At 40.9% G+C, this 18,868-nt stretch overlaps 1 protein-coding gene across 2 annotated transcripts in view; it reads left to right on the top strand.

Moving 5' to 3' along the window:
* Positions 1 to 18,868, top strand: part of PRKCA (protein kinase C alpha) — a gene marked incomplete at both ends in the record, with an annotated part of 155,465 nt that overhangs the window by 113,638 nt on the left and 22,959 nt on the right. The window contains 2 exons of one of the 2 annotated variants that reach the window (XM_082008218.1): positions 496 to 592; positions 8,270 to 8,299. In XM_082008218.1, the coding sequence (XP_081864344.1) occupies positions 496 to 592; positions 8,270 to 8,299 (127 nt within the window). The remainder of the gene's footprint in view (positions 1 to 495; positions 593 to 8,269; positions 8,300 to 18,868) is intronic. The other variant, XM_082008219.1, reaches the window with a different exon arrangement.

The following is an 18,868-nucleotide window of genomic DNA, read 5'->3' as shown; positions in this document are numbered from 1 at the left end:
TACATAGTCTTGTGATTTGAATTTTATTTTTATCTCAAACATGATATATTCATTACTAAGCATATCATGTTATATATAGCTCTGCAAATTCAGAGTACATGGGAACTGATTTTGTAAAATGCCATCTTATTACCTACCAAGCTAGGGGTAGAACTCATCACATCTTCTCAAACAGTACATCTCATCAAAGATGATCGTTTAGGGCTATAGAAGTGCTGGAGACAAAGGTTCTTCAGGGTTGGTATCTCCCATCGTATCACAGGATGGGTGGGAAGAATGCCCATGCCTATTAAATTGCCTTTGCACATGGTTTGGGATTAAAGATCTACTTTTAGGTTAAATATATTCTGTTTCTGAGTTTGCTTTAGACCTTTGAAAGCAGTTTTTTGCATACGTGTGACATTGATACAAACCACACACAAACAACTAAATCATATTTTAAATCTAACAGGAATGTAACTGGAAAGTCACCATTTCTTCTCAAATATTCCACAGGTACAAGCTGCTGAATCAAGAAGAGGGTGAATATTACAATGTTCCAATTCCAGATGCTGATGAAGATGGAAATGCAGAGCTCCGACAGAAGTTTGAGGTGAGGATTAAACACAAATGGGTGCAACTATATATGGCATACATTTTTCACTTTATCACAAAAATTGCCCGTTAAAAAGTTATATATTAGAGTGCTGCTATTTCTGTTGCCTGTGGCAGTAATATGTACCTTTGGGTTTCCTGAAGATTGGTCCAAGTGATTTAATTCAGTAGTTGTATCATTTTTCTGACGGTTCAGTTTCTCTACTATGACACTTATAAGTTGGTATTCTAAAATATTTTATGTCAAGTATATGTAATAATTTCAGTGTCCTTTAATACTTGCTGCAAAATCTGCCAGCCATTATCACTAGTATCTATAATATTTGACAAAGGAAGTTCTCAGAAACAACAGTATTCTAATACTTAGAAAGTTTCACACTAAATGCGTTGTGTGCGTTTTTTAAGAAAATACTTAGTGTTAATTACTGACTGTTTGGAGCCTCAAAATCTTTGTAGAAGGTTATCTTCTGAAATCATGATATCTTTAACGTGGGTATGGAAGTTTTTAAGGATGAGACGTATTGCTGGTTATGTACAGAAAAGAAGCACTGAAGAAAAGCGGTACTTTCTGCACTCTTCCTGCCTTCTCTGGTGCAGATGGAAGTGGTTGGTAGTCACAAGCATGGTCTCACCATGCCGTGCAAAGGAGTTGTTTCTTAATGAACAGACTTAGCCAGCAACTCTGCCTCTTGTGACAACTGCAGCCGGTATTACAGCAAAATACTGGCTGGTCGTTAAACCCAGCAACAGGAAAGCTATGGTTTGGGGAGGGAGGTGTTCTGCTAATGGCTGTACTGCATTTGGCTCATCTGGCTTGACTACTCTTTCCAGCTGCATATGCAATATTGAATTTGAAGTATTCCAATCTACAATATTGTTTTCTTTTTTCTGGTGAAACATTTACAAGTTTAGTCTGGCTGTTTAACCAAAAAAGTAATTAATGTACCTGTTGTGCATAAACAAACACTTACGCCTGTTCCTTTCAACCTGAAATGGCAATTTTTTATGTTCACCATCAGGCAGAATTCTACATTGTTATTATAAAAGATGGGTTAACCCAAGAAAGTGAGGAAAAACGACATATGTTCAACTTTCAAGAAAGACAAAGAAAAGGTGCATCATTTTCTTCTGAACACATTTGGATCAGCTACCATACTTTTGTCTGCAGCATGTACTGTGATTTTTGTTATACATTTGAGAAGTATTTGAATCTCCATTTCATTTTCCTTTCTTTACAGTTGTGATCTGACCAGTGTGATTTGATTTTGCTGCACTAGGTCATCTTCTATTCCAGATCATATTTACTTTTTATCCTCCCTAGAAAGAATAGCATCAAAAGCAATTCTTTTTACCCCTTGCATGTCTCTGTGCAATATACAGAGTCTGGAGTCAGGTGGATATGTATAGGTTGGTGATACAGGTATAGAAATCTACCTGTGTTTTTTTTTTTCCTGAGGACAGAGACAGCACAAAGACAAGTCACTAAAATTAATCTAATTTAAAATGTCAGTTATTATATGCAATACGTTTGCATACTGAGTTTACAATCTCTTAGGTTTTGTCCTTAAGCCCACTCTAAATACATTGGTTGCAGAATGAACAGTCAGGGTTTAACTGTGTCCTGCACTGAGGTGGAGTAGAAATCCTGAGAGGTTGCATTGTGTAAAGCTACTGGACTGGGTGCCAGAAACAGCAGCTTCACATGGGGTCAGCTCTGCCTCAGAAATAATTAGTCTGTCTCAAAGTCTAATTAGTTCAGCTTCAGCACTGTGTGTGTGAGGCTTTCCCTGTTCTGGAGGTAGCCTGCTTGATGCTATTTTAGTGGTCTGAATTACTCAAGGAAAGGGAATAGGTTTCCAGTGAACACAGTGTCTCCAGGAATATCGTTTACAGAGTTGCATAATGAACGGTTTTAAAACTTAGTGAAGATATATGGGAATATTGGTAGCCGAACAAAATGTGTAACTGTACCTAGACCGAGGCTGGTATTGCATGGTAAAAGGATTTAGGTTCAACCTCTTACTGTCTCTCAGGTTTACCACTGTGAGAAGGAACAGAGGGAAGCAGCACACTCCGAGTAATGATCTTACTTGATTTCAAGGGGAATTACCGTGACGACGTATAAAAATTAACAGCACAGATGTCTGGATGGTGGTATTTAACTTATTAGCTATTCTGGTATGGCACATAAGTGGTGCTGACTCTGATCGTCTTTTACGTTATTTTTCTTATCATTTATATCTTGGCTTACATAGTCATTTTATTTTAGGTACCCTATTCTAAGGAACAAGTAGCTAGCAATGAGAAATACGCTGCTATGTGTCATTTAATGACATCATCTAAATAAATATTTCCACTGTTCTGAAATCAGCTTTGAAACCTGACAGGAAGAAGATTGCAGATCTTGACTGCCATTTTACTAGAGAGAGTATTTGTCACGAAGATTAAGAATATAGGTGGACTGAGAGGTCATACTGGGCTATCCTCTTGTTTATCAGTTCATAGAAAAGAGTAACTTCAGAGTGCTTGCTAATGAAGTCTGCATTAGTGGTGCTTGGTCTACTTTTTGGTATATGACAGTATGATTGATATCCAAGCTACATTGATTTAATTTTGAGTACAAAATTACAACAGTTTCTACAAAAGTATTGCATTACTAGTATCAAGTACTTAAAATGAATAATGGCGGTCTTCAGAGTAAAGAGCTGTATACAAACCTAAGCTACGCCAAGAACAGAAAAACCTTAGGATGAGAATTTCATTGCTTAATATTAAGAAAGAATAACAATATTTTGAGGCTATAAAAGATCAGAGAACCGGTAGATGTGGAATTTCCAAAACCAGTTTCTGGTCTTTGAAAAAAAAAAGTTCAAGACATTCTTAACCTGACTTTGCCCTTTTGATTAAAGTTTAGAAATGTGCCTTGTAGAATATCCAAGAGCACTTGGGAGCCACCTTCTATGTAAATCAATGAGGATTTAAAAAATACCTACCTGCATCTGTAGTTTGACAGACATGTTTAAGGTTTGGCCTTAAGTTCTCACTGTTTTCAAACTGTTTACACAATCCTATCACATCCTTCTAGTTCCACTTAACAACCCAGACTTTCATTTAAATGTGGCTATTAGTCACACAAATCTCATTGGTATGCTGCTTTACTCGCTGCACCTTCTGACACAGATTCTTTAAGTCATTTGTTCAATGTAAATAATATAATAATATTATTATTATATTTTATATTTTAACATATATATTTTATATTCTAATTATAATGAAGTTATAATATAATATAAAATACCATAAAATAGCTGTATGAGATCGTAAATAACCAAATAAATAATTGATTCATACATTCTCTTCACTTACATTTGTAATTGAACAGTAAAAACTATTTGCCACAAAAAGAAGCTTCCTCATAGCCCATTCTGCCAGATGTAAACCAGTTGAAAAATTAACACCTGACTTGTCCCCAGTAGTTTCAGATCCTATCCCACAAGTGGGACCAAACTGGAAAAGAAAGAGAAGAGCTGAGGAGGACAGTGGTTTCATTGATGGTATGATGCAGTGAGCTCGCCAAGGCTGTTTTAGATTTTTTTCTTTTTATACACTGTCTATGTATCATCTATATGAAGTTGTACAGCATATAGAAATTGAGGCATATTATGCATAGGTGCAGTGCAGTGTTTTAATCAATCTGCATATTTTCTGGATCTCACCTATCACTTACGAATCAATTATCTGTTCATTTAGCAGTGTGATCAAATCTGTCTTCAGTGATTTCTAGATGATACATCGTTATTAATATTTAGAGATAAAAATACACTCCTGTAGGAAGTGGAGGCAGGATAAAATCTGTCAGTGTTTTTCATTTGGTTTGAACCTTTGGTTGTGAATTTTCTCTCCGGAATGGCGTAATTTGTGGCCATCTCAGAAGGAAACCCCGTTCTCAAAGGCATATTCAGGATGACCGTAGCTGCTCCGGCATCGTCCGTGCTGAGGTTGCCATGGGAGCTCCCATCAGTCACAGGTGGCTCCATGGGCTCCAACTAGCCGGTCTTTTAACTGCAACATCTACTATTTGTTACGTACTTATTTTCCTGTTACAGTATTTTGCTAGTCAAAGAAAAAAGCAGAATATTGAAATAATGCAGCCTTATTGTATTTTTAATACCTGGTTATGATTTGAGCAGTAATAGAGGTTTGCCATTTATGGCATTGTTCTGATTTTTTCATTTGGGGAAAAGAAATGTGCAAATTCTAAAACTGCTATTGTGGCAAGTTATTTCAGTTTTGTTGAGCCCTGTTTCGTGTAATTTGCTGCTTAGTAAAGCTCTTCTTGATACTTAAGTATCACCTTAGAATAAAAATAGAATAATACCGGTTTAAAAGTAGGCTGGTTAATTATTCTGTCTGTCCCCTTCTTTCCACATCACACCATGGAAAATGTTATTAAAAATAAAGCAGCTGTTATGGTCCATATCAATATTTTTTTAAATAAAAAAAGGAGCTATAAGTAGCTATAATCCTTACACGTGGATACAGTTACCAGGTACAAGGTGTATTAAGTGATGGGAGCGATCTGAGTCACTACAGTCAGCTTTGGTAATCAGTGATCCAAGCAAGCTGCTACGAGGGAATAGGTTACTGCTCATGTAAACTTCATTTTAAGGCATCTGTGGGGAAGATACGCAACGGTCCTCCTGGCCCGTACTCTGACGATGTCAGCCATTTTCTTCTGTTCTAATTGTTTCCTTCAGTGTAGCCCTCCGTGTGGGTTTCAGTAACACACAGTCGTTCCCTTAGGTTCTGAGAGCGAGCTCAGGCTGCCGTCCCCACCGTGGGCAGCCGTGCGGGACTGTTCCGCTGGCCGCTGGGAGACGCTTCCTTGGGGACGTGCATCCGCGGCTACCGCTGTGGCCGCTGGCTTCGCGTCGTGTTTTGTTCTGTTGGAGATTTCAGCTGGCTGCGACATCGGGTGCAAGTGGCTTTCATGGCTGTTAGTTTTGTCCCATTCCATTTAACTAAGTGAATAACAGTAACATCACTGCACAGTAAGATAACATGATTCCGATAAGTGCTTTTTCTGCAGAGTAACAGTCAGTGTTAGGAGAAGCAGGTACCGTTTCCAGCTACTGGTCGACACTGTGGGCCAGATCCGCAAACCCACGTGTAGTAGGAAGGCCAGGCAGTGGCCATATTGGTTGTATGCTGTATTTCCAGTCTCCCCTTTCTGGGATTGATCCAGGCACTAGCTAAACCATCCAGGAGCAGCTCTTCTATATTCTCGCCCAGTCGCCTGGTGGGTTTTTTTTGCTGCCAAGACGTGACGTGGCCCCGTTTGCCGTGTTCCCAAGGACTGCAGCTGGTGGGGCGGGCGCCCCGTGCTGTTGCTTTGGCTCTTTGCGCGTTATCGTGACATGAGTTACTTTGTCAGCTGCTTCGGGCCGGTGGAATGGCTGAGGAAGGCCACGCAGAAGCTAGACCTGTAGTTTCCTTCTGCAGACTACGCAGATCGCGACGTAAGGAGAGAGGAAACAGAGTTCAGAACAGGGTAAATATTGTACCTGGAAATTGGAAGTGTACAGTCAGTGGTGACATTTTGGTGTCATCTCAGTCTTTTAAACATACCTATTATTGTTATGATCCTACAGAAAACGCATTTTAATATACCTTACATTTTAAATGTAAGAACAGGGACGATGTGCCTGACCGTCAGGCTTGGGTATAAATACCTGGAACCTCTCCAGTGACGCAGGAGCTGTGGATATTTCTGCTTCTGATGGGCCACTAAACTCCTCCAGTAGGCAGGGCAGCCTTGAGTCTGACCAAGCCTGTGTGTTAATCCTTGTGCAGATGTGAATTCTGAACAAGTCACCTATCCAAGCCTGTATATAGCTGTTGCATAGAGCTGACGGGGGTGTACCCCGTCCGGCCTCTGGCAGTTCAGCTGGAGTTAAACGGTGTTTGAAAGTGTCCACAGATTTCAAGGCACAATTAAAGCTTTCTGAAAAGTTTCAGTGTTATAGTCTAACGCTAAAGAAACCTCTTTCGCTTCTTTAGCATTCCCTTTCTGAACATCAGGACCTCGTTGCCCCTTGTTTCACTGCAGGTACTGCATTTCTTAGATCTCTAGCACTCCCTTTAGTTTCACTCTTCTTAAAGCAGCATCTGGCTGCTTTATTAGAAAGGAGAATGACAGTACTTGCTGCATTAATCTGGCATTTTTCTAATATTCACAACAGTTTTAGGTCAAAAGGACATTTTCTTTCTTTCCTTTCAGTCAATGGCCAGGACGTCCTAGAGCAGTTTTAATTTTGAGCGGAAGGCTGGCTAAATATGCTGCAGTTGCATAGCCAGGGCCTTACCAGAAGACTTCAGGGACTGTTTCAGTAGCTTCTTAAGAACCCAATGAATTTTCTAATTAAATATATATTTTCATTCAAAAAAACCCAAAAAACTGTAGAGGAACCTGTGATTTTCTTGATTTGTGAGTTAAGTTCTTCTGGTCTCTGTAAAGTCCTATAAGGGCTGTGAAGGAGACATTTCTTTTAAGTTTTTGAAGGATGGCAGTGTTATTGCCCCAGAGCTGTTACACTGCAGTTACTTTTTTTTTTTTTTTAAATAAGTAAAAGATACGATCCCTGCCATATCTGTATCTAACCCGTATGCTTTCCCATTTTGAAGCAATAACTGTAACTTCAGGCACTTCAGCAAAGGTGATGTGGCAAAGAGAATAACGTTGCTGACACTTCAACTTGTAAAAGCAAAGATTAAATTTACTTTTCAGGAAATAGAGACTAAGCTACACTGAAATCATGACCAGCCAAAATATCACTGGCACATTAATCCATACTCGTTATGTATATAGAGATAGAAGAAGAGCTGCTTTTTTTGGCCGTGGCACTCATTCCTATTTTTAAATTGTGCATATTTAATCATTATAGGCTAGTTTGCAGCATTGTAGACATGCTGTTAGATGATTCCATCTGTTCTATACTATAGTTTGGCATGGGGAATTCCCATATGCAGTTCGCTGGAGGTTTCCCATCCACTCACCATATCTGAAACTAGAGAACTTGAAATTTCTTAACCAGATGACAGACATCATTGGTCTGGGTTCTTACCAGCTTGTGATTTCGGTGACGCTTTTCTCGGTGTGTGTTGTGATTTAAGGTGAAGAATGTACGTAGAAAATCATACTGATAGCAGGGATTTCTTTACGGCTTACATAAATGCTAAATGTGTGTCTCAAACCAAGGCGAAAAAAAAATCAAAAATAACTTCTGTGCTGTCACCCCTCAGCAGTGCTCGTTAGCTGCTAAGAGCCCAGACTAGACGCTGCTCTACATACATTTGGCTTTATGCATCGCAGTGGTTTAAGTGTTTCATGCACGCAGCGTCCGTATGTGCAAGGCTGAGGTTGACACGGACGAGCAGTCGCGTGAAGAGCCGCGCTGCGTCATGCCGCGCTGTACCGCGCTCCTTGCTCTGAGGGCAATTAACACCACGGTTTCCTTCCTGTGATTTTTTGGTGCGTAACAGTTGTGTCCATTTCTGTATTCTCACTGCTGTGTCTTTATTTGTATACTTCTGCTCCTAATTGTTGTTGCTTTGCTTTGCCAGCCCTGTACTAACGATAACGAAGCAGTGTTTCTCCCTTTCCTGTCTCTTCCAGGACTGTCATGTAAATACCCACTTCTTCAAGGTAGTTTTCTCCTTGGTGTTCTCCTACACCTTTGTCTTCATACAACCCTCTCTGCCAATGTTTGAAGTTTATTAAGTTCAATTTCATTCTCACTGTGTTTTAAGGATGCACTTGTTTTTTCCCCAGTTTAAGCTTTTCTAATGGATAAAAAAATAATTTAAGTATGAATCTTCCATCATTTGTCACAAAATACTCCTCAGATTAGAAGTTTACTTACAAAAAAGGGGTCATCAAACCTCAGCAGATGAAGCGTGCCTTTCCTTTTGAAGGAATTAGTTAAATGGATGCCACCTTCTCATGGAAAACGGAAAATGGTGCATCTTTAATTTGAAAGACACTCATGGAACTTTAAATAACTTCCACAGATCAAATAATGCTCGTGTTCACTGTGTATTTCAATAGATAAATTTACATAATATAGCATGCATGTTTTATGATATAATATACTACATATATTGATATATGTTAGCTGGAGTATACTATATCATAAAAGATATTACCCATATGCACAGCTGCTCTGATACCTGAAATACCAATTCACCCGTTTACTTCCCATTTTACTTCTTTCACTAATCACCACCTTTGTGGTTGCCATAAAAGATACATATCAGCATTGAGAACATACGTGTGTGCACTTCTTATCTGCATGTGTCTCAAACAAATTCTCTTGCTTTATTACAGCAGAGTTACTCACACAAATCAGTTTCAGTCTCACACATTGGTTAAGTTACAATTTAAAATAAAATTTTAAGCTCCTGTGCTGTAAACTGTTTTAAGAATCTATCTAAGGTTATTGAACCCATTATCGTCTTCAAATATTATTACAATTTAAGTTGGCCTAGAGCAGTTGACATGTTATAGCTCAAAGCTTAATATACTTAAAAATAAAAAAAAATATCAAGAGTTGTTTTTATTATTAATGCATGATTTTACCAAATGTTTTAATGCTGAACCAGAAAAAAAATAAGACCAGTTGTCATTGCCAGATATTTCCTAATGCAGTCATCGTTTGTCATGCAATCAGGAACTTATTTTTTCTTAACCTTGATTCTTTATCTGGTGTCCTTATCTCAGAAAAGCCCGTGCAGAAGAGGACCACCCTTCCTCAGGCCTTTACACCTCTCCCTACTTGAAAATAAAGTCACATGTTTGTTTCATTTCATTGTGAAACTCGTTCCATCAACTTCCAGGGAAGTTGCAAGTTTCTCTATTTAAATCTATTTTAAACCAGAGCAAAAGCTACCCTGAAAAAATAGCATCTGGGGTAAATACAAAGTTATGTCCAACATCGTGGTGTCACTTCGTTGTGAAATCCAGACCTTGAGGGGCGCTGATGCAAACTGACGGCGGTCCTTGGTCCGTTGGTGTGCCGCCGTCGGAGCGCACCTAAAAAAGAGCCGAACGCTTCCCTACAGCTGCTGCTTCACAGGCAAAACTCGTGCGTGGTCCTCGTGAATTGTAAACAGGAATTCCAGCAAAGAAAGTAGGCACTCTGTTCTGCTGTGAGGAGGAGACTCGAGGATTCAATTTTTTCATGGAAGAAAAAGCTTCCTTGTTTATTGTTGTCTTTTCTCTCTACGCTCTTAGAAATCCCCTTCCGCTTGCTGCTGGCAGTGACTTAGCATCACTAACCTTAGCTCGGAAGCGTCACTGCCTGCTGCGCTCTGCAAGCTAATCCCCACTGACGTTAGCGTGTCTTTGGAAATAATTTTGTAGGTAATCAGTTTATGTGGGACTGCTGGGGAGGTTATGCTCCCAGGTTTACAAGATTGGAGTTGAAAGGAGCAGCAGGAGCAGATGAAGAAGGAAGGCTGTGTTCCTGAGGATAATGTAACGCTTCTGAGCTAGAAATCAGTAAAATGTACAAAAATCATTTTATACCACCATAGCAAATTTTAGTACACTGTGGGCAAGGTCAAACAGCAGAAATACTTGTTTATGAAATTATCAGACACTGGAAAAGATCACGCATTTATGCTGCTTTTGTTCCCTTAGCAAAGTATGTATTCAAATTGATTTTATTTTATTTTCACAACATCACGCAAAAAGCACCTTCATCTTTGTGTGTGTGTGTGTGTGAAATAATTACATAGCATGTTAAGACCTGGATACAGGATCCCAAGGATTTGCAGCTTTTCATGGCTGCTGTGCTTGATCGCAGGGATTTGTGCTTAGATCAGGTAGAAGTGAAGTCCTTAAAGATTATTTTAGAACAGAATTCTGTTTTTTGTCCATATTGAAATGACTTTTATGTTTAAAAGACAATTCTACGCTCCAGGGTTTTTTTATTATTGAAAATTAGCAGTAATTTGCATAATTAAAAAATGAAAGATCATATATAAAAGCAGTTCTTTTGTTGACACTTAGGGATTTGCTGTTCTAGCATCGTATTTGTTGTTTGGGTTTTTTATTACTGCTACCACAGGGTATTTCTGCAAGAATTCTTGAATATTATTCCTAGGCAGCCTCTTTAATTACATTTCATCTAGTTAGACACTGCTCTGTTGCAGAGGATAGCGTGTTTGGCAATAAAGGCAGAAAACAAAGTAGACTCAGGTGGCCACAGGATTATTGAAGAGATTAAACACATTGACAGTGCCAAACGGGTAACTGGAAACTCTTCCCTCTCTAGATTTCGCTGCTCACCGCCAGGCATCCCTTGTCCAGGGCGATACTCCCTGAACCCCCTATTCTTAGGATAGATATATCCCTTTTCAAATGACTCTCTCTCATAGTCATTTGACTTCATTGTCTGCATTTTCTAGGGGATATGGTTACCTTAACCTTGTGCCTGGCGAATTTGGGGATTTTTTAGAAACCAGATATGCAAGTACCTCATACAGTTTTAACTTCCATAGAGCAACACAAAAAAGGAAAAAAAAAAAAAAGAATAGGGAATGTGATTATAACCCCCCCAAAAAATAAGCAGCGCTGTTGAGATGCTGTATGGTGTATTAAACTGTTATATTGTCCTTTAGGATTCTCTTATTGCCTTTATCCTAAGTAAACATCTGTTTAACGTAATGCTGAGCTTGAGAAAATAATTTCTCCTCGGAGTTAGAAACCACAAGGGGTCAGTAAATAACACAGAATGGGCCCCAAAGCAAAAAGCTGGCTGTAGCAAAAGTCTTGAAAGGAAGGATATAATGCAAATTGTTTGTATGTATATATTTAGAAAGACACAAATGCGTTAAATTAAACTGCTATTTTGATAAAATTCAGTATAACGTTTTTCATACAGCCCTTTATTCAAGATTTTTCACTGGCACTGATAGTAATTTTTCCTGTAATTGAAATATTTAATAATTTGCAGCTGTAAAAGCAAGTACTGCCTCTGCTCACCTTTAGATTGCTCAGCTCATCTCTACCTGCGGGTGCCTCATGACTTCTGTAATCACCTGCCTTTCCGCCTCCGTCGCGCTCGGCTTTACATGCTGGGTGAGAGAAATGGACCTCCATGGAAATCTCCAGGTCACTAAGTAAAATTATCTCATGAATTTTGTGAACCTGCAAGGTGTTAGAAGAGGCGTGGGTTCCAAACGCACAGCTCGTGCTGGGATTAGACAAAATAACTCAGTTTTACTAATCATCCGGAATTCTTTGTGAGACGCACTGCTTTCTCTTCTGTTATCTGTAACCCAAATTAATTCATGGGCACTCTGATGTCATCGTTCCTACGTGGTGAGCAAAGCAGTACAGCATGTGGGTGGGCTTCAGGAATGGGTTTCCTGTGTTCTTGGATACGCTTTCTGCAAAGACATTTTTAATCCTTTTCACTTAGGCACAATTTTATTTTCAGGCAAATCCTTTAAATAAATCTACTGTTACTAACCAAAACGGTAAATATAACACAAGTTTAAGTGGAGGAGAAGAGGAAATGAGGGGAAAAATAAACTAAAGACATAAAATAGTTTATATATAACTCCCAGGTAGAGTTTTAGTTAATCACACTCCCCATTTATATTTTTCTGAAACATTCTGTCTGCCTTTGTGCCTTTTTACTAGCAACAGGAATGATAAGAATTTATTTTCTAGATATTTTTTCATTAACTGTTTTCGCTATTGAAGTAAAAATGCATTTTACTTCATGTTCATATATTGTATTTTTTACTAATTACGTCGTAGTTCACCATAGTGACATCGCCATCATGAAAACAAATATGAGTGCAGCTTTCCACTTATTTGCGTATTTTCAGTATTCTCCTTGCTGCAAAGAAGTTTTGCTGGAATGTAATTTCACCAAGGAATCCGGGGCTGAAAATGATCTGCATTAAACCTCATGAGTCCTTGACCCCGCCCGTTGTACCGTGCACCTCCCTGGTACGCGCATGTCCTGCTCTATCGCAGGTCTCCTGTCGGCACCTCCAGTCTGCTGCAGTCTCATCCAAGCCTGTTCCTTTCTAGATGCACAAATACGTGCGTCTACACTCATTAGTGCAACACATTTCTGTATTTTGGTTCATGAGTGATTTGTTCTTGAAAGGAGCAAAGAAGAATCGGTGAGAATGCATGGTAATATGGGAAAAAGCCATGTGTTGCCACCTTCTTCGTAAGCATTTGTTAAGCCAAGGAAGGAAGCACAAGAGCCAGAGACTGGGTCTTTTGTTCGGTTTCACAGGGAATTTAATGCACAAGCATCTCTCCAGATTGCTCAGCGCGTGTTTTGTGGAGAGACGGGTAAAAGTTCCTTCCCTCTGTTGACTTGCAAGAGCAAGACATGAGCTCAGGCTGGACCAAGATGTAACGCTGGTGCCGTCCCCTCTCCGGTTAGAGCTGCTGGCTGCGAAATCACCCAGAGCTTAGGCTCTAACTTTCTCCTTTCTGTGGTGTTTCCATGACTACAAAACTCTCTGCTAATGAATTATAAGCTTGCATTAGGTTATGGTATTAAGCTTAAAACGCAGTCTGGTGAAGCATTAGGTCTTGCTGGGGCTTAGAAATGGACTCTTCTCATTGCAAATTCTCAGCATCCCAATAATGAAGTTGTATAAAGTAGGAAATTGATAGTCCTTCATAGCATCTATAATTACATGGAATTGGAAATGCAATAATGTAAGAAAGAAGCTGCCACAATGATAGAGAACATTTCAGTGAATGGGAGGTTTTTTCCTCCAGAGTTTGACTTGAAATGTCTTGGATTTATTTACTTTATTAAAGGTTTGCTAATAGCTCAACCTGTTGATCAAAATCCCCACTGAGCTTTCATGACTGGAAACCTAAGTAGGGCGCTTTGTCCTTCCTCGAGATGTGGATAAATTATTTCAGTTTCTCCTTTTTACGTCATACTGAGAGTTTTGCCAGCTCTGTCAGTGACATCGTCTACGGTTTGTCTGAGACCTGAGCTGCTCTGATGCTTCTTGCGTAGAGTCCAGGTACCGACAGACATAACTGAGCGTTAACCTCACGCTTGAGCCGCAGCCTCCTGGGCTGCAACAGTGAAACTTGAGCTTTACCGTTCCGGCTGTTCCTTTCCTGCTTATCACCACCCATCCTGCCGTTTCTCTGAGCCTTGCGCAGAGTGTTGCCTCTGCTGTGGCTTAACTTAAAAATTAGGAACAGAAGCATTGGGAACACGGCGGGCTAGCGAGCGATGGCTGTTCCACCACCCGGTGACGTTTGAAGAGGGTCTTGGGGTCTAGCGAAGCACTGGTGAAGGCTGTTGCAGTACGAGAAGCAGGAATTTTGTTAGAGTTTCGCGGAGGGATTGAGTCCTGGCAAGAGGACATTCCTGCTCCACAGAGCTCAGGAAAGTCGTGGGACCCCAGATAAAGCCTGCAGCAGGCCTGCTCAGTCAGTCCTTCGACGACTGACCCTCATGCTGTCCAAATTGTGGTCGTTTGCAACAGAGACCGAAGCCAGCGCCGCTCTCCATTGTTCCATCGTTCATTTGCTGCTTACAGCTGAGCGCGGGGGCAAAGCAGTCGGTGTTGGGTGGAATCTGCTCGCGAGGCGAGGCGCGAGGCGAGGCGAGGCGCGAGGCGAGGCGCGAGGCGAGGCGAGGCGCGAGGCGAGGCGCGAGGCGAGGCGCGAGGCGAGGCGAGGCGCGAGGCGAGGCGCGAGGCGAGGGGCGAGGCGAGGCGCGAGGCGAGGCGAGGCGCGAGGCGAGGCGAGGTGCGAGGCGCGGCTGGTGTGCCACGCGAGGCAGAGCTGTGAGCCTCGAGGAGGCCCCGCTGCCGGCAGCAAGGTTCTGGGTGTCTTTTCCCAGCAGGTGTCAGTGGCGCCGAGGAGGAACGGGTGCGATATGGCGGTAAGCGTGCCCTTTCCAAACAGAAGTGCCTGTGCTGCGTGTGCACGTACCTCTGCGCGTGTGATGGGAGTTCAGTGCTGTTGTCCAATATCTCTTCGTTTATCGCTGTCTCCTGTTGAAAATTTGTTACCGGTAGATCTCCCCACCGGGCATCGGTGAACTTGCTGAGAGCGAGTTGCCGTGACAACCGAGAGATACGTCCTCTAGCGAACTGCACGTCGCAAGGCCTGTTGTTGGCTTGAGTATTTTTTCATGGGGAATGCTGTGGGTTTCCCCCCTCTGAAGCCGTGCGTGGAGGGTGGCGGGGTGTGGCAGCGAGTCGGGGCCGTTCGGGAGCCCGGTGTTCGTTTTCCGTATGGGCGCAAGCCGAGCATCCTGCGCCACGTGTCGCGAGCGGCAGCAGGGGCGCGTTAATGGCGGTGAGCGGCGCAAGGTGTTGAAGCACTAACGTAATGATACATAACTCCTTGCCCTAAAGAGGCTGAGGGTCAGAATGTGAATTGTCTAGATTTTTTTTAATTCTTCACAAACTTTATTTATTTGTTTATTTATTGCTCAATGAGAAAAATTACCACTTCAGTCTTTTTGCTCTGTTAATTCTTAAGTTTCTGAACTGTACATAGTAACCAGAGGGCAGAAGAGCCAACGTTCGGGTTTATTGTTTTGTCCTATTAGATTGTCTTCATAGTGAAAAATCAGAAAGAAAGTTTTGAAACGACTCAACATTTACTGCGATTGAAAATTGAGTGCGATAACGGGTTACTATTCCCTAAATCACTTCTTTTTCTTCTTCGATTCGCATTCAGTAGGGTTTAGTAAATTGTAAACAATTGTTTAATTGTTACACTTAGAAGAAAAATAAATTGAATACGCAAACCTGAAATACCTTTTCCAAAAAGCACAAAATTTCCAATTCCAAGAGAGTCTGCAGTGTAACGTGCTGTACTTCTGCAACACCCCCCGAAGAAGTGTGTTTGGGCTGAATGTATGAAGTATGTCTCACCTGTGGTTTCAGGGTAAAAGAACTGGCCGAGATAAGGTGCGTCCAAACCAGAGGAAGTAAGATGACGTGCATGGCTTGTTTTCTTTTAAAATTAACTCTGCTGCTGCCGGTGCAGACAGCATCTTTAACATACTGTTTTCCTGGTTTGTTTGTTGCAAGCTGGCTTCGTTGTAACCATATTGTGTCTTCATCAAAGATATTAAGCCAAGCAGTCTGAATGTAAATTGAAAATTAATCCGGTGCCTGGAATGCCATCTTCAACCTCAGCAAGTTTTAAGATCCATAAAAAATAAAGGTGGATTCAAGTAGGATTCTGCTATTTTCAACTTTAGTCATGCTAGGAAGAGGCAAAATATCTTTGCTCTTTTCCAATATTTTAGGAATCATTTGAATTTATGTCCCTTAACTAGTTGCAAAACTGTTTTTGCTCTGGGAATCTGGAAGAGTACGTTGGTTGCATGGCATTTTCTATCTGCGGTGTTCGAGGCGCATCAGATGTAAAACTCATGGTGAGAGCATGTTAAAACGTTTCCTGTTCTTGACCTTATGAGAATACACTAACAAACACTGTAGCTGGCTGTGGGTACACAGAAATTAGAATACCCATTTTTGTGCTCTGCCTCTACAAGTGGTAAAAGAAGATTTATAAGTATTACCAGCCATTGGACCCTACATTAAACTAATCTGAATAAAAGGAGTTCTTCATGGTAAAAGAGTTTGTGGACAACTTTAAGCAAGCTGAGACATTCCTGCTATTGTGAAAAAAAAGAACCCTAATGTATAAAACCAGTAAAATGGTTTAAACTATGATATTTGTAATGCTATAAGGATGAGTAGGTCCCAAAATAATGTGGAACATTTTAAGTAAATCTATTAGAACTGCTTTTTATGAAATATGCTTTCCTCTAAGACAGCAACCAGTAGGCTGTGATTCTGGTTAGCTTTTCCTCCTTTCACATTTGCCTCTCTGTCTAGTACTATTCCTTTTTTGCTACCCATACCCAACCTTAAGAAAACCTGCCTCTCTTCAAGAAACTGAGTTTGTTTAGATGAACATCTGAGAAAATACATTTCTTGGGCTATTTGTAAGGCCAGAGCTTGAAGAGAAAAATGATGGGTCTGTGCAAGATCCAGACAGACCTTGAACACCCATTTCAGAGCATCAGCTTTAGGGAGCAAGACCTCTGGCTGCGGTATCGCATCAGGGGGCCTTGATCTGTGGGTGTGCCTCAGGTCCAGTGCCCTGCTCTTCAGTTTTGTGTCTGTAACACTCCACATCACCAATTGCTCTGCTTACACACAGTTTATCTATCTAAGAGAGCCCTGGGTCTCTTTATTCCTCTGTGGTTAATCGTGTTGTTGAAACAGCATTCCTAGGAGCTCTGGAAATCACTTCCATCCAATATCTGTCCTATTTTTAGTGCTTAAGTTGGCCTTAACAGAGCATAAGCCTCAAACAGATTTTCTTCCCTTCTAATAAACAGTAAAGCTATTCATCATGGGCAGTGCATCAGTAATGTAACGTTTTCTCTTGTATGTTCATTTTTATTGTGCTCCTCTCCTTAAGTGTTTTAACAGCAGTTTGGTTTGTAGTTCCCTATCTGAAGTATCTGAAATCATATATAAATTGTTCCTTATGTGAAAAAACGTCCCGCATGTTGAAGTATTCAAAAAGCTGAGCAAAAGTTTTTGTCTAGCAAAATATGTGTTCAGCAAGTTACTTCCCATGTGGGTCATAGCAAGAAATCATCACTGCTGTATATGAAGAAAGTTTGTGAGTTTGCCCACAACTCGGGTGGGCGCAGCCAACTTACTGTTCAACCGGGGAGTGAGATGAAGGCCTGCTCAGATGCTGGAAACCCTGCAGAAATGGCCACAGCACATGGGTGGATGAGGTCTTCTCCACATGCACGCTGAGCCCAGCATGTTTTAGATGTGTTTTCCCAAAACCTTCGGTAAATCTTGTAAGCAAATGCTTGTTTCCCTGTATCTTCACCCACTGTTTGCAATAAGGCACAACATTCATTCACTTCGTAGATTTTCTGTAGTTTAATGTAAAGCAGTTTTGATGCTTGAAGATGTTTTCCTGGTCCTTTAGTCATAACCAGAAAACATTAATGGAGTTTCTGAAATACTTTTGTCTTGCCCCATATCTGGGTCAAGTTAAGGCAAGGTTAAAGGCTTTCCTTAAATTCATCAGCACCAGTTATTTATGATGAGCTGTGACGTTTCTGTTGAGTGTAGAAACTTCCATGAAGTTCATAAGAGATGTCTTGGTTTAGGTTTGTACTTCAGGATGAATTGAATAACATGGAATATACACAGCAGCTAGTTCTCAAAGGCAGGTAATAAGTACTAGATCCTTCAGGGTTTAGTTCATAAAGAGGTCTTACTGTCCCACCAAAAACTTGGTGGCACAGGTAGAGTCTGTAATGGCTTGACCACGTTTATCTAATTTTATTTCCATGCCCATAGCCTAATTTTGTTCTTGTAGCTCTGGAAATTTTTTTCAGTAGTACTATAAGAAGATGACAAAATGATAGGCCTGAGGCTAAGTCATAATTGAAACACGTTGCAGTAGCATTTTGGGAAGCTCTTAATCGATCATCTGTGAAATGTTGTGTTTTGGACTGTTACTGTTTCCTTTTTTTTCTTCCCAGTACATGTTTGCCAGCTTTGAAATTCCCACTATATTTTCTCTAGGACCTTAAGACAAAAAGCAGTAAAAGAAATTTGCGTGCTAAATGTGAAAGACTTGCTTCATCATTCTCATGAACAAACGGTCAGTGGCCCAGCTGCAGGGAAATATGGACCTTTGATAAGGTTATGCTAATTTAATTGGTCATTAGGCCATTCCGCTTGGGTCCGTGTGCTTTCCTGAGTCAGCCTGGTCCTTCTTCAGCATTGTGTGGATGCAATGTTCCTACGTTTTCTTACATACACTTTGCAATGGGGTTCTCTGTTTACATGTACCCGTGTCCGGGCTAACACACCGAGACAGCTCAGCGTGAGTGATGAGGCGACCGGGTCTGTCAGCTCCGCGTCAGCACGGATCACTCCCCGCTGAGGTGCAGACCGATAAGCTCCCGCGTTGGGAGTCCACCTGGAGCAGGTGGCACAGGCACCCACCTGACCGAACGGGAGGCACCTGACGTTCTCCTTAAAAATTACCCTACGAAAAAAGACATTATCAAATTGAGAGCGACAGCTAATTTACAAAAAGATTAAAAAAGGAGGTAGAGGAGAATGTCTCTGGTTCATTGGGTGTAAACATGGATGCAGAGAGGCCTTGGCTTGGTTCCCTAATATTTTTTTATTT

This window comes from Phaethon aethereus (assembly GCF_964289735.1).
Source record: "Phaethon aethereus genome assembly, chromosome: 18".
Lineage (NCBI taxonomy): Eukaryota > Metazoa > Chordata > Aves > Phaethontiformes > Phaethontidae > Phaethon > Phaethon aethereus.
Note: the sequence above shows the minus strand (reverse complement) of the source record. Positions and strands in the feature narration are given on the sequence as shown.